Source organism: Lissotriton vulgaris, chromosome 8 (assembly GCF_964263255.1).
Source record: "Lissotriton vulgaris chromosome 8, aLisVul1.2, whole genome shotgun sequence".
NCBI classification, from domain to species: domain Eukaryota; kingdom Metazoa; phylum Chordata; class Amphibia; order Caudata; family Salamandridae; genus Lissotriton; species Lissotriton vulgaris.
The window spans coordinates 1,435,667,936-1,435,680,623 of NC_141696.1; the positions used below are offsets into that span (position 1 = coordinate 1,435,667,936).

General features: G+C 45.4%; 1 protein-coding gene across 1 annotated transcript in view; it reads right to left on the minus strand.

The window, feature by feature from the left end:
• Window positions 1–3,226: 3,226 nt before the first annotated feature.
• Window positions 3,227–12,688, minus strand: part of LOC147698895 (T-lymphocyte activation antigen CD86-like) — a 160,315-nt gene continuing 150,853 nt past the window's right edge. Inside the window, exon 7 of the mRNA XM_086936288.1 lies at window positions 3,227–3,300. Within this exon, the coding sequence (XP_086792414.1) occupies window positions 3,227–3,300 (74 nt within the window). The remainder of the gene's footprint in view (window positions 3,301–12,688) is intronic.

The following is a 12,688-nucleotide window of genomic DNA, read 5'->3' on the forward strand; positions in this document are numbered from 1 at the left end:
GCGTGGCGGCGGGAAGAAGTCAGAGTCTGCGCAGACGATACCCACTCGTCACAGGGTGGGTCTCACCACGCCCTGTGACGAGTTGGGAGGGGTGACACACGACAGCAAGCTCTCCTCCTCCACCTGATTGACGTGGAGACGTTAGCAATCCCGGGCTTGTGTTAAAAACGCCCGGGGCTAACTTAATCTCCACGCCATCAGGGGGTGGAGACTGAGCTTCCAGGCTATGTCTTGCCTGGCTGATGACATCACAGCCTTCAGGGCTGTGAGGGTCTCAGCCGGCAAAGACATAGCAGGTGGTGCAGCGCGGCGGTATTGGCAGTGGGGGGCAGCAGACTTCGAGGCAGTGCCCCGTGTTCTTTGCCCCGGGCCGTGTTCTCACTTCTTTGCGATTTCATTTTTTTAATTACAATTGAAAAAGAAACTAGATAAGAAAAACCAGTCAAAACGTAGCAAACGTGATAAATTGCCTGGGGCTAAATTACCTGGGGCGGAGCCATAACGCCCACAAAGAGAAACCGCCACTGGCCACGGCCATGCTACGCGAAATGAGGGCTGGCTTTAAGTACCTGGATAACAGATTCGATGACCTGGACAAGAAATTAGCGGATATGGGGGCGAAGATTCAAGTACATGATCGGAGACTTGATGTGGTGGAATCCAGGGTATCGGACATTGAGGATGGTTCCTCTTCTACGCTGAAGAGGCTGGACAGGCTGGAAAAGATCCTTAAGGATGTGGCCATCAAGAATGAGGACCTGGAAGCCCATAGTCGCAGAAACAACATCAGGATCGTGGGCGTTGCGGAGACGATATCCTTAGGATGCATGGACATTTTTGTTGAAAAACTCCTCATAGAACTGTTTGGCAGGGATACTTTAACACAAAGCTTCGTGATTGAGCGGGCGCATCGATCGTTGGGTCCCCGGCCTCGGCCGGGCCTTCCCCCATGCCCTATAATCACTAGGCTTATGAACTTTAGGGATAGAGATGCCGCTCTCCGATCGGCTCACGACATGGGAGATATCGAGTGGCAGGGGTCCAAGCTGTCCTTTTACCCTGACTTTACCCTCATGGTCCAAGACGCCCTTCGCAAGTCTAATGGGGTGAAGGCTACTTTGAGGAACTTGGGCCTCAGATACGGCATGTTATATCCGGCACGTCTGAGGGTCGACGTCAATGGTAGAGCTCGCATCTTTGACACCACCACTGAGGCGCAGGAATTTTGTCGGTCCTACAAAGGGAGTCGCTCTGGAACTCCTGCTGAACCTAACTCTGGATCCCCGCCTCGGGGAAATTTGCAGGCTAGTGTTGATTTATTTTCGGAGCCTGGGACAGGTTGATCGCCAGGATATATTGTCATTGCATTCTGCTGTGTTGTTTATTGTTCGCACCGTGTAAATTGCATTCTGATGTTACATTGCTCGTGCCCGACCGGCGTGGCATTGCCTCGCCCTACGGTGAACACCACTGTTTTTTTGCCTATTGTAATGTTTTTGTTTTGTGCTTATCATTCTCCTATTGTGAATGGTGTATTCACTTTGCTTTATTGTTTCATCATGACAAACAGGGTTTGCCTCTTTGTGGTTAATTTGAGGCTAGGAAGAAGGGTGGTGGGGGTTTATTTGTTTTATTTCATTGCACGACTAGTACCATTGCTTATGTTGTCAGTATATGGCGAGGAAAATGCATGCATTGCATCTACATTGCAATTCAGTTTTTCTTCTGGTTAATTTGGGTCATCAGCCCAGTCCTTCCAGACTATCTTTGATGTCTTGGAATGTCGAATAGCACTAGGAAATGTAGAAAAAGTCCTCAATTACATAGTCCGACACAACATTGACATTGTATTTATGCAGGAGACGCACCTGCGGTTCAGATCCTTCCCCTGTCGCTAAAAGCTGGGGCTCTCACAGATTTTTCTCCAATTACAGCCGGTATGCTAGAGGGGTGGCCATTTTTATACACAAACGTGTCCCTTTTACATTGCACAAGACGTTCACTGATGGTGACGGCCGGAAGCTGATTGTCACTGGTACACTTTTGGGGCATAAAGTTTTGTTTATTGGGGTTTATGGACCAAACACAGACTCCCCCTCCTTTTTCCACGACCTACATGTTCAGCTTCTTTCACTTGAGCCTGGATTATTGATAATAGGTGGCGACTTCAATTTGCTACTGGACCCCTCTAGGGATAGCACCTCCACTTCCTCTGATGTCAAAACACGCTCCCGGCAAGCCCTACGTGACATATGCACTCACTTCTCCCTGATAGACATTGAGAGACAACTACACCAGGGTCTTCCTGCCTTTACACATTACTCGGGGTTCCACAATACTTGGACTAGGATTGATTATTGGTGTGTCTCCCTGGGACTCTCGGGCTGGGTGTATGGTCTTCTCACCTTTCCTCGTACGCTTTCAGACCACTCCCCAGTTGTTCTTGCGTTACATATTCCCAGGCCAGGTGGCTTTGAACGGCAGTGGTATTTCCCTGGGAAGGCATTAGCAGACCCGGTTTTTCTTGAGGGAGTCCGTGAATCCATTGAAGAATATTTTGAACTCAACACTGGCTCTGTGGAAACCTGGGCGGTGCTCTGGGAGGGGTTCAAGGCCTACATCAGAGGCATTTGCATTGCCAAACATGCTGGAGTGCTCTGTGACTTGCGCGCAACGTTAAATCGCATTGAAACAGATATCGCCGCTCTAGACCAGGAGCTACTTACTGCCACCTCTGATATACTCCAGGCTTGGCGACTAGACTTGATAATTGAATTTGGTGACACATCTGAACGCGAATTACTATTTTTGCAGAGACAGATCACGGCGCGGCGGTATGGGGAGGGCGAGAGGCCTGGAAAGTTATTGGCTCAGACTCTTCGGCCCCCCAGGGACTCCTCTTACATCGCGGAGCGCATCGGCCCTAATGACACCTTGTTACATTCTACCTCGGACATATACGCGATTCCTTTCTCAAGTATTATAAAGAGCTATATACTTCCAGAATAACAGGAGATATGCGTGAGCAAGGTGAATATCTCGCTGAGATAGCACTAGTCTATTTAGAGAAATATATGAAGGATTTCCTGGCAGTCCCCATTACCCAAGATAGCGTTCTGGAGGCTATAGAGGCTTTACGGGGCTTGTCTGCTCCCGGCCTTGACGGCTTCTCAGCAGATTTTTATAAAGCTTACGAAGACACCTTGGTTCCCCGCTTGATCGAGGTTTACGCGGAGGCATTGGAAGTGGGACGGCTTCCTCCAACATTCAGGGAAGCGGTCATTATCCTCTTGCCTAAACCTGGCAAACATACCAAATGATGTAGTTCTTATAGGCCATTGTCCTTGTTGAACCTTGATTATAAAATTCTTGCTAAGGTTATTGCGATACGCCTGTATTTGTTGATGGAATCCATCATTTCCCCAGTACAATCAGGATTTGTGCCATATCGCTCCACTTCCCTCAACTTGAGGACCCTTTTTACTGTTTTGCATCGGATTGACCCCGACACGCCTGCCGTTGCTGTTCTCCTGGATGCGGAGAAGGCATTTAACTCCCTAGAGTGACCTTTCTTCCTATCCATCATGAGGCGTATGGGTATGCCCGAATGCTTTGTCTCCACGGTGGCCTTACTCTACACTCTGCCTACTGCTAGGCTACGGCTGAACGGCACCATTTCTGTCCTTTTTTCTTTGACCCGGGGCACACGTCAGGGCTGCCCCCTGTCCCCTCTGCTTTTCATTTTGGCTATGGACCCACTGGTGCGCCACTTTCAGGAAAAACATTTACACCGTGGCATTCAGTTCGGCACGGGCCAGCTGTTGGTCTCGCTCTATGCTGATGACACTATTTTATATGTTAGGTCACCTCGGCTTAACCTTGAACCACTCATATTCGAAATAATCCGCTTTGGTAAATTTTCTGAGCTTCATATTAATTGGCATAAATCAGTCATTTTTCCTCTTACTGCCAGCACCACTGCTTGGAGCTGCACGTTCCCACTTGAATGGTGCCATGATTTGGTTAAATACCTTGGTGTCCATATCCATCTCGAAACTCCCACTATGATCCGACTAAACTAAGGTAGTGCTATTAGTGCTCTTGAGTCGCAGATCGCAAAGTGGCTGCGCCTGCCGTTATCCATGGCCGGGAGGGTTGCAATTATTAAAATGGTGGTCCTTCGTGCTTTTCATACCTGTTCAATAACATCCCATCCCGCTTACCAAAACTTTCTTTTCTCAGCTGCGCTCACTGTTGCTACACCTAGTTTGGGGCGATAAGGCGCCTAGGGTTAGCTGGCGTACTCTGACACTGTAATATGCTAGAGGGGGCTTCGCAGCCCCAGACTTCTATTTGTATTATCTGATCGCGCAATGCTGCTACGCCCACGCATGGTTTCATCCAGACGCCCATATCCCTTATTTGAAACCTGAAGCAGACTTGGTACTGCCTCGCCTTCTCTCCGAACTCCTACCTACGGGATTTTCCCGGGATACCCAGGACATTCAAACAGTATCGACTACATGCTGGACATGGGATAGATTGCGTAGACTGTTGGGCATTGAACGTTTGTATTCTCCTGCACTACCCCTGCCCAATCCCTCACTGTTCCCCATCACAGGGAAGACTCTGATTGGACGCACTCTAGTAAAATTACACTCATGAACTGTTGGTGACCTATTGCCTGAAGGCCATGTTTTTTCAGTGTTAGAGGATACCCGTTTTTCTGAACGCAAATTCATGGATAAGTTCATTTTGGCTTGCTTGCACTCCATGCTTCGAGCTTCATTTTCTTCCTACCCATATGCCCCTGAACCTACTCTACCATTGACATTGCTGATTCAATCTACTAATGGTGCGCACTTGGTCTTAAAGTTATATAGGCAGTGCAGTGAATCCATCCCCTTTTCGGACGTCAGGGTACGAGCGGCTTGGGAGGTGGACCTGAGTAATCCCATAACAGATGACCAGTGGGAATACTGCTGCAGGGCGACAGGGGAGGTTTCTTTGAACAGTAGACGCAAACTCCTACATTTTAAATGTCTTCGTAGAATGTACTATACTCCTGCCCGCTCACCCAGAACCGACCCCAGTAGACCCCATCACTGTCAGAAATGTGGAGCTCCTTTCGCTGATTTTGCCCACCTATCTTGGACCTGCCCGAGGATACACCTCTATTGGTCCGCGATTCATGCCACGCTTGGCGACATGCTTTCCATGCGGCTGGAGCCTGTCCCAGAGATCGCATTGCTCGGGTATGTGGCTAATTTTCCTCGAGCAGTCAGAAAATTTGCTGCACTGGGTTTCCTGCTAGCCAAAAGGGAAGTGACCATACTGTGGGGCAGTAGTAGTTCCCCAACTTGGGCATCATGGCTGCGTAGTTTGGCATGCTGAGTTGAGTTGAGGGAGAATTTGTATAGCGCTACTTTACCCGAATGCGTCAAGGCGCTAAAGATGGAAAAAGAAAGCTGTGTGAGGGGAAAGCGGGGAAGATGGTTAATGGTAAGCCTCTCTGAAGAGCCAGGTCTTCAAAGCCTTTCGGAAGAGAGGGTGTGAGGTGAGTTCCTTAATCTCAGCTGGAAGAGTATTCCAAATTTTAGGAGCACGGGAGCTGAAGGCTCTGTCGCCCCATCTGACTTTGTTGGTTTTAGGAACAGACAAAAGATATTTATTGGTTGAGCGAAGTGCCCTGCCTGGGACGTAAGGGGTCACCAGGGGTTTAATGTCTTCAGAGCCAAGCCCGTGCAATGCACGATGGGTGAGACACAGAACCTTGAACTCTATTCTGGCCTGGATAGGAAGCCAATGCAGGTCCTTCCTAATAGAGGTAGCTGAGGCAAACCTCGGGGCATCAGCAACAAACCGAGCTGCTGCGTTTTATACTGTTTGTAGACGCTGTATCTGGGATTTATTGATTCCAAGGTACAACGAGTTACAGTAATCTAGCCTTGAGAAAATTAGGGCCACCGTACCCAGTTTACGGGCATCAGTGGAAAGATAGTGTACTAATTTCCTCAAGGTTCTAAGGACACCACAGCAGGTAGAGGTCGTCCTGCTGACTTGTTTTTGGAAGGAGAGCTTGGTATAAAAAAAACACCTAAGTTCGGAGCAGACTGGGAGGGCGATGGACAGGCTCCCAGGGAGGGAGGCCCCAGTCCATTGACCAAATCTCCTCATTGCCTCCGAAGATCAGCACCTCCGTTTTTTCCCCATTCAATTTAAGGGAATTCCTCACCATCCAATTTGCAACCGCTTCCATGCAATGTGAGTAGCGAGGAATTTTCCACCATGATACCTGGCCCATTACGTCTAGTGGATATTTGGGGCCCATATAGGAGCTACATTGCTAGGACCAGCGCTGTTCAGCCTTTACAGACTTCGCAGGGGATTACCCCAGAGGGGATAGGCTAGATAAGTGGCTCCCCTTTTTTGTTATAATTTATTTCATATGCTATTATGCGTTTTTGCACCCTTTCCTAGAAGTTCACCACTGGTGTAATGGTGGTTGGTGCATTATATGGGTTTCTCAGAGGAATAAGTCATTTAATTGTTGCTGATTCGCGTTAGACATATATTGGATGCATTATTGAGTATTGTCTGCTAAACATCATTCATGTACACATGTATCTGCTGTCCTGAATGTATATTACGTTATGTTTGCTATTTTTTGCCACTTCTGATATTCTTCGATGCAATGTAGTGTACCTCTTTGTACTCCTGTATGCAAAATTGGGAAAATAAAGTAAAAAAAAAAAAAAAGGCGAGACCTATTGGCTATGCCAATGCTTGTTAAATTTTTCAGTAGCCAAGCACGTACCCTATGCTTGTAAGGGATTTTGAGTATTTCTTTCTTCTTTTGAGGTAAAAGGAAACTTTTATGAAAACTTTAGTGATTGTATGGTGCTGCTAAACTGTGGATGTCAGTGCATATACTATACTTAATGCAATCTTGCACTCCTGTAGGTAATCGGTTTATTTATCCTTATTTTCATTGTGGATTTCCTTTCGATGCTCATGGCGAGCTCAGGTCGTCATGAGGCACACTGGAGCTGTGCTTATGACGAGCTGTGCTCGTCATGCACACTGGGGATCACGGATTTCCAGCACAGGAGGGGAAACTCCCTAGCAGCCAAGGTGTTAATTATAAAGACCACGTCAAAGAAGTTACATGAATGACCACGTTTTTTCGCACACGTTGCTCCTACACCTATGTAACATTTGCTAAACATGATATGAAGAATAGAAAAGTGATGGGTGGCATGCTGTAATTACTTGGTCGCATCCCAGTCCATCGTGTTTTTTTCCCACTTTGCTATCCTAGTCAAGATTCAGCTGTACGCAAATTAGCCTTGGTCCTTCTCATGTAGGAACATTCCAGGCTAACTGCCAGGCCAGGCCTATTCTGAACCGGAATACAAGCAACTTCAGACCAGTTTCAGCCCCATGTATTTACCCGTGTCTGAGATTAATTCAATCATTCCAACAATCACTTTTTTGTATTCCTCATTAAGGGGTTTACTCCACAGTAAGACGAAACACGTGCTGGCTAGAAGTTGAACTGGATCTTGTATTAAGAAAATAAAGAAGAGAAGAAATACTCTGTTACAACTTCTGATGTGGACATTTCTTACTAATATGGACATTCATTGCTCACGATATTAACTTTTTTCGTGCTCACTATACAAAAAGCTGACAATATAAACAGCAGCTAAAACATGAGAAGGCATGACAAAAGCGTGCTCAGTTTACTAGGCAGGTTTTCTTCTCTGTTTTAAGAATATTGTCTCCAGCTTACCCTTGCATGATTGTTCCCATCCTGCCCATTGCAGGTCAACTGTCTAGGTTCAGTTGCTCCTGAAGGGGGGCTGCAGAAATTCCCTGGCTTAAGAAACTGTTCATCATGTTTTTTACCTCATGGATTTTTTTGATCCATCTACGAACAGCAAAGCAGGATGCCGTAATCCTGGATACCTGAGGTTTCAGGGAAAGATTTTTATCAATAATGAAACCCAGGTTTTTGACTCTCGGGACGGAGGCAGGCACAGGGCCCAGAGTGCCAGGCCAATGTTTGATTCCCCAAAGCTTAGTGTTATTACCCAGAACAAGCACCTCAGTTTTAGTTTCTTTTAGCTTCAGGGAATTACTGGTCAGCCACGAGGAGACATTCCTCAGGCTAAGCTGAAGCAGGAAGGGATCTAGGTGCTGGGCGGTGGAGAGGGAAAAGATAATCTGGGTATCGTCGGTATGAGATAAGATAGTCAGTCCCGACGTCTCAGCAATGTTAGCCAAAGGGTGAAGATATATGTTAAAAAGCAAAGGCTCAAAATAGAACCCTGATGGACTCCAGAAGTTAGAGCTAGAGTATTAGATCTTACTTCATTCGAAAAGACCTGGAAGGAACCGTCTTTCAAAAAAGAGATCAACCACCTCAAAAGCCAGACCCACAATGCCAGAGGCTTCGAGATGGTCTATCAGAATGGAATGTGACACTGTGTCAAAAGCTGCACTTAATCAAGCAAAATGAGGGCAGAAGTGCCTCCGGAGTAAAATTTTTGCATAAGATGCTCAGTGACCCCGGGAAGAGAAGAGTTGTAATAAATGAAGAGAATTGAGTATTAATGTGCCGTTCCACACTTTTATAGAACACAAGCAAGTGGGAAATGGGGCGACAATTTGACCAACAGAGAGTCTCAAGACTATTCATTTTTATTAAGGAAGGACGAGTGCATGTTTCCACCTCTGAGGTACCAAACCTATACTTAACCCCTTCCATGCTCATGACGAGCTGGGCTCGTCATGCAGTAGCCTCCTCCCAGGCTGATGACGAGCCCAGCTCGTCATGAATTCATTGAATTGCCCATACCCCCAGCACAGCAGGGAAATACACTCAGGAAGTGTTGAAAAGATTAATAATCACAGAGAGGTCAGATTTGTCAAAGAGAGTAAGTTTAGGAGGGGGAGAGGAACAAGAAGTGAACCAGACTTAATAGATCCCAGCAACAGCTTCAAGGAGTAAAAAACCAAAGGAAGCCAGGAACTAATCTGTGAAGAATCCCCGGACGCAGAAACCAGAGGGAAAAATTCAGGGGGGCCTACCATTGGGTTGACAGGAAACATTAAATTCCCTTGTTGGGCGGCATCCACAGCAAGTTGGCCATGGATGGACTCAACTTTATTGTGAAAGAACAGCGCTAGCTCATCGCATTGAGGTTGGGAAAGCGAAGGCGGGGACAAAAACGCACTAGCAGCTGAGAGTTTAGTCATTACTTTAAACAACGTTTTCTGACAGTTTTGGGAGCTGGAAAACTTCTCAGTAAAGAAGGCTGCGGAAGACAATCTGCAAAGAGCATGATAGTTCTTTAATGCTCCCAAATACTGCAACTTAGCATTAGATAAATAATGTTTCCTCGATTGTCTTTCTAAGGCTTTCCAGTGTTTGTTCCCTTGTTTAAGAGAATCAGTTAACCAGGGAGGGGCAGGTGGATGAGTTCTGAGCTGTGGCTTTACTGAGAGAGGTAGTGTAGAATCGATGGCCACTGTAAGCCATTGGTGCAGAGAGAGCTGGTCTTGATCAGGGGAGGAAACAAGAGAAGGGATATTGTCGGGGAACACCTTGTCAAGTGCTGACAAATTAAGTCTGGACCAGTTCCTAGTTTCAGGCAATGAGGTCAGCCTACTGGAAGAGGTAGAAAGAAGCGGTAAAAGGAACTGCAAAATGATGAGGCCAGCAAAGCTGGACAGGGGGTGCAACAGATAAAGTAGCAAGATTACAAAAAATAGGGTCCAGAAGGTGACCAGCAAAGGGAGTGTGTAGTGAATTTAACAGCGAAAGATTGAGAACATTAATGTCCTCTATAAATGTGGATGCTAATTTATCTTCGGGGTTCTCCAGGTGGAGGTTGAGATCACCAAGTACCAAGAAGTTAGCAGCAAGAAGAATGTAGGGAGCCCATAGGTCTGAAAAGGCTGAGCACCTGTTAAGGGAAGGCCCAGGAGGTCAATAAATAAGGGTACCCAAATAGGTACATTTATGGGTAAAAGGTATAGAAAAGACCAAGGCTTCACAGTTTGGAATCTGAAGGACCACAATATAGTTATATATATATTTTTTTTAACAATGGCGATACCACACCCAACTTTAAGGGGTCTATTGATTCCTACCAAGAAAAAGTTATTATGTCAGTGAGAAAGTTAAAAAGATGAAGCTGATGTTTGGGTAGGGAATGACCGTTTAAACTGAAACAGCGAAATTCGCTGTTGGGCGGAGAAGCAGTTAAAGTATTAGAACATCACTTAATGGGATGGAGCACAGGTCAATGGTTTAGGCAGTACCTCTCTTCTATTGGCAGGATCATTTACAAAGTAATTCCAGTGAAAACATACAACTTTCAAAAAATGGTTCACTCAACTAAGGGGTATAATCATTCTAGAAAGAATGTGTACCTTTTATTTGATGATCACGAATGAAGAGCAAGCCAGGCATTGTTCTGAAGGACAGACTGCATCTATGGGCATCTTCTGAATCGCCAATTCAGCACTGTCCCAAAAAGTCTGCTTCTTCTGGGACTACAAGAAATTGCTGTACCAATGTTTGGACTAGTCTGGAGGGATTAGGGTGAAATTGGTCATGTGGACCAACAACATCAATGCACTTTAGATCAGAAAATGAGTCTCACTATGGTTGATTGAAATGAAAAAGGCAATTTTCCACGTGGAAAACTTAATTCTGAGTTTTTATGTCACAATATCGACTCTTCAAGTATTGTCTTACCAATATCCCAAGCTGTGAAATATTATCAAAGAAATAATAGATTTATTATTAACTCTGTTTTGACTTAATTTTAGGAATTAATGTTATGTTCACATTATATATCTTAGTCTATATCTCAACTTCAATATTCTGGTACAACACAACACATACTCGTGCACTTTTAATGGTGCAGAGATGGTTCTGTTGATATTAATTGGCTTGATTGTTTTGTCCCCTATATCTCTGAAGGTAATTATTGCACAGTTGAAACCTCTTGCAACTTGATTTAAGAAGCTTTAAAGAGTCAAAGAACCATGGTGCAGATTGTCTAAGTTTTTTTTATAGAGTGCTTTTTTTAAGTATCTGTGGCCTTTTCAACAGAAGCTTTAAACAGCACCGCATCCTGCTCCAGTATACCGGTATGTTCAGCTGGCATAGATTGAAGGGTCTCAGTTAAACAGAGATCGTTGATTTTATGCCATGATCTCACCAAAATCTTGGTTGTGCATGAAGATAATCGTGGGATGGTACTGGCAAACTCAAAAGGGATAAGAGCATGATCTGACAAGGTGAGGCTCAATCAATCAGGGGTTTATACAGCGCACTACTCACCCTTGAGGGTCTCAAGGGGCTTGGGGGCGGGGAGGTGGCTCAGTATCAGTCGAAGAGCCAGGTCTTGAGGTCCTTCCTGAACGTGTGCATGGTCGGGGAGCGTCTGATGTTCACCGGAGCTCGTTCCAGGTTTTGGCTGCGATGTAGGAGAAGGCTCTTCCTCCGGTTTTGTTTCTGCGGATGCTCACCAACGGGAGCACATTGATCAAAAGTGGATTGGCCAAAATGAGATCCAGAGTATGGCCGGCAATATGGGTAGGTCCTTTAACCAGCTGTACTACGTTGAGACCTTCAAAAGTAGCCAGGCGTATGCTACAAGTCACAGAAACCTCTGGAATGGAGTTCAGTAAATGCCAAAGAGCACTTAAAAGAAAGACTTGTACTTAAACAATCATAGATGTCAATCAGGTATCTAAAGGCTAATAAAGAAACTGTGTTCATTTCAACACAGTGCTGCTGTTCTAAGTGCAGTGTTATTAAATCCTAAGTGGGTGGAGGGGGATGTACATCAGAATATGGTAGTCAACCATGTTAACTGTCACCCACAGCAGTACTAGTCCACTAGAGTTTGTAATCTGTATGATAGCTGTTTCAGTGCTGCCGCACGGCATGAAGCAAGATTGAAATCGTGTAATGGGCAATTGATGAATTATTCTTGCAGCCTACGATGATTTTACCAGTGGCTGCTGGCAAAGTTTTAAAGTGGTGGGGCGGAAACAACTGACCAGTATTGCAGTGAACAAATATGCAGGGTGTTTTTATATAGCGCTTCATGTGAGTAAATTCTAAGTGCTGGAAATAATAGATAGTACTAACCAACGTATAATGAACTAAGGCTGAAGCATGACCATGAATGTCAAGCGGGATGCAAGCGTTGAATGTTCATCTCGCTTAGCCATCGATGTTTCCTTTTTCTAGCAAAAGTAATATGTATGCACTTGACTTTCCAAATTATGCATATGTATATATATATATATATATATATATATATATATATGTTCTCCACGTCACGTTCAAATATTTGTTATACTGCAGGTGGGTCGCCTGCAGTGCTATAGCTTGCCGATATTTCTTCTGCTGCCTGCCTGTTCTGCCACAACAGTGCAAACCCATGATGAAAACCTCTGCATGTGATCCTCTGCAGGCAGCTTATGGCAGGACACACTGCTTCAAATAGGTTTATTTGTAAATTTTTACACCATCTGACAGCTGTGTCTCAGAAGAAGTTCAATGCTCTGGCGAGGGATGCCCTGTAGTTAGTGTGACAGGCACACATTTTCCAAAACACTTCACCCAATCATTTAGTGAGCGATACATTCAACAGGT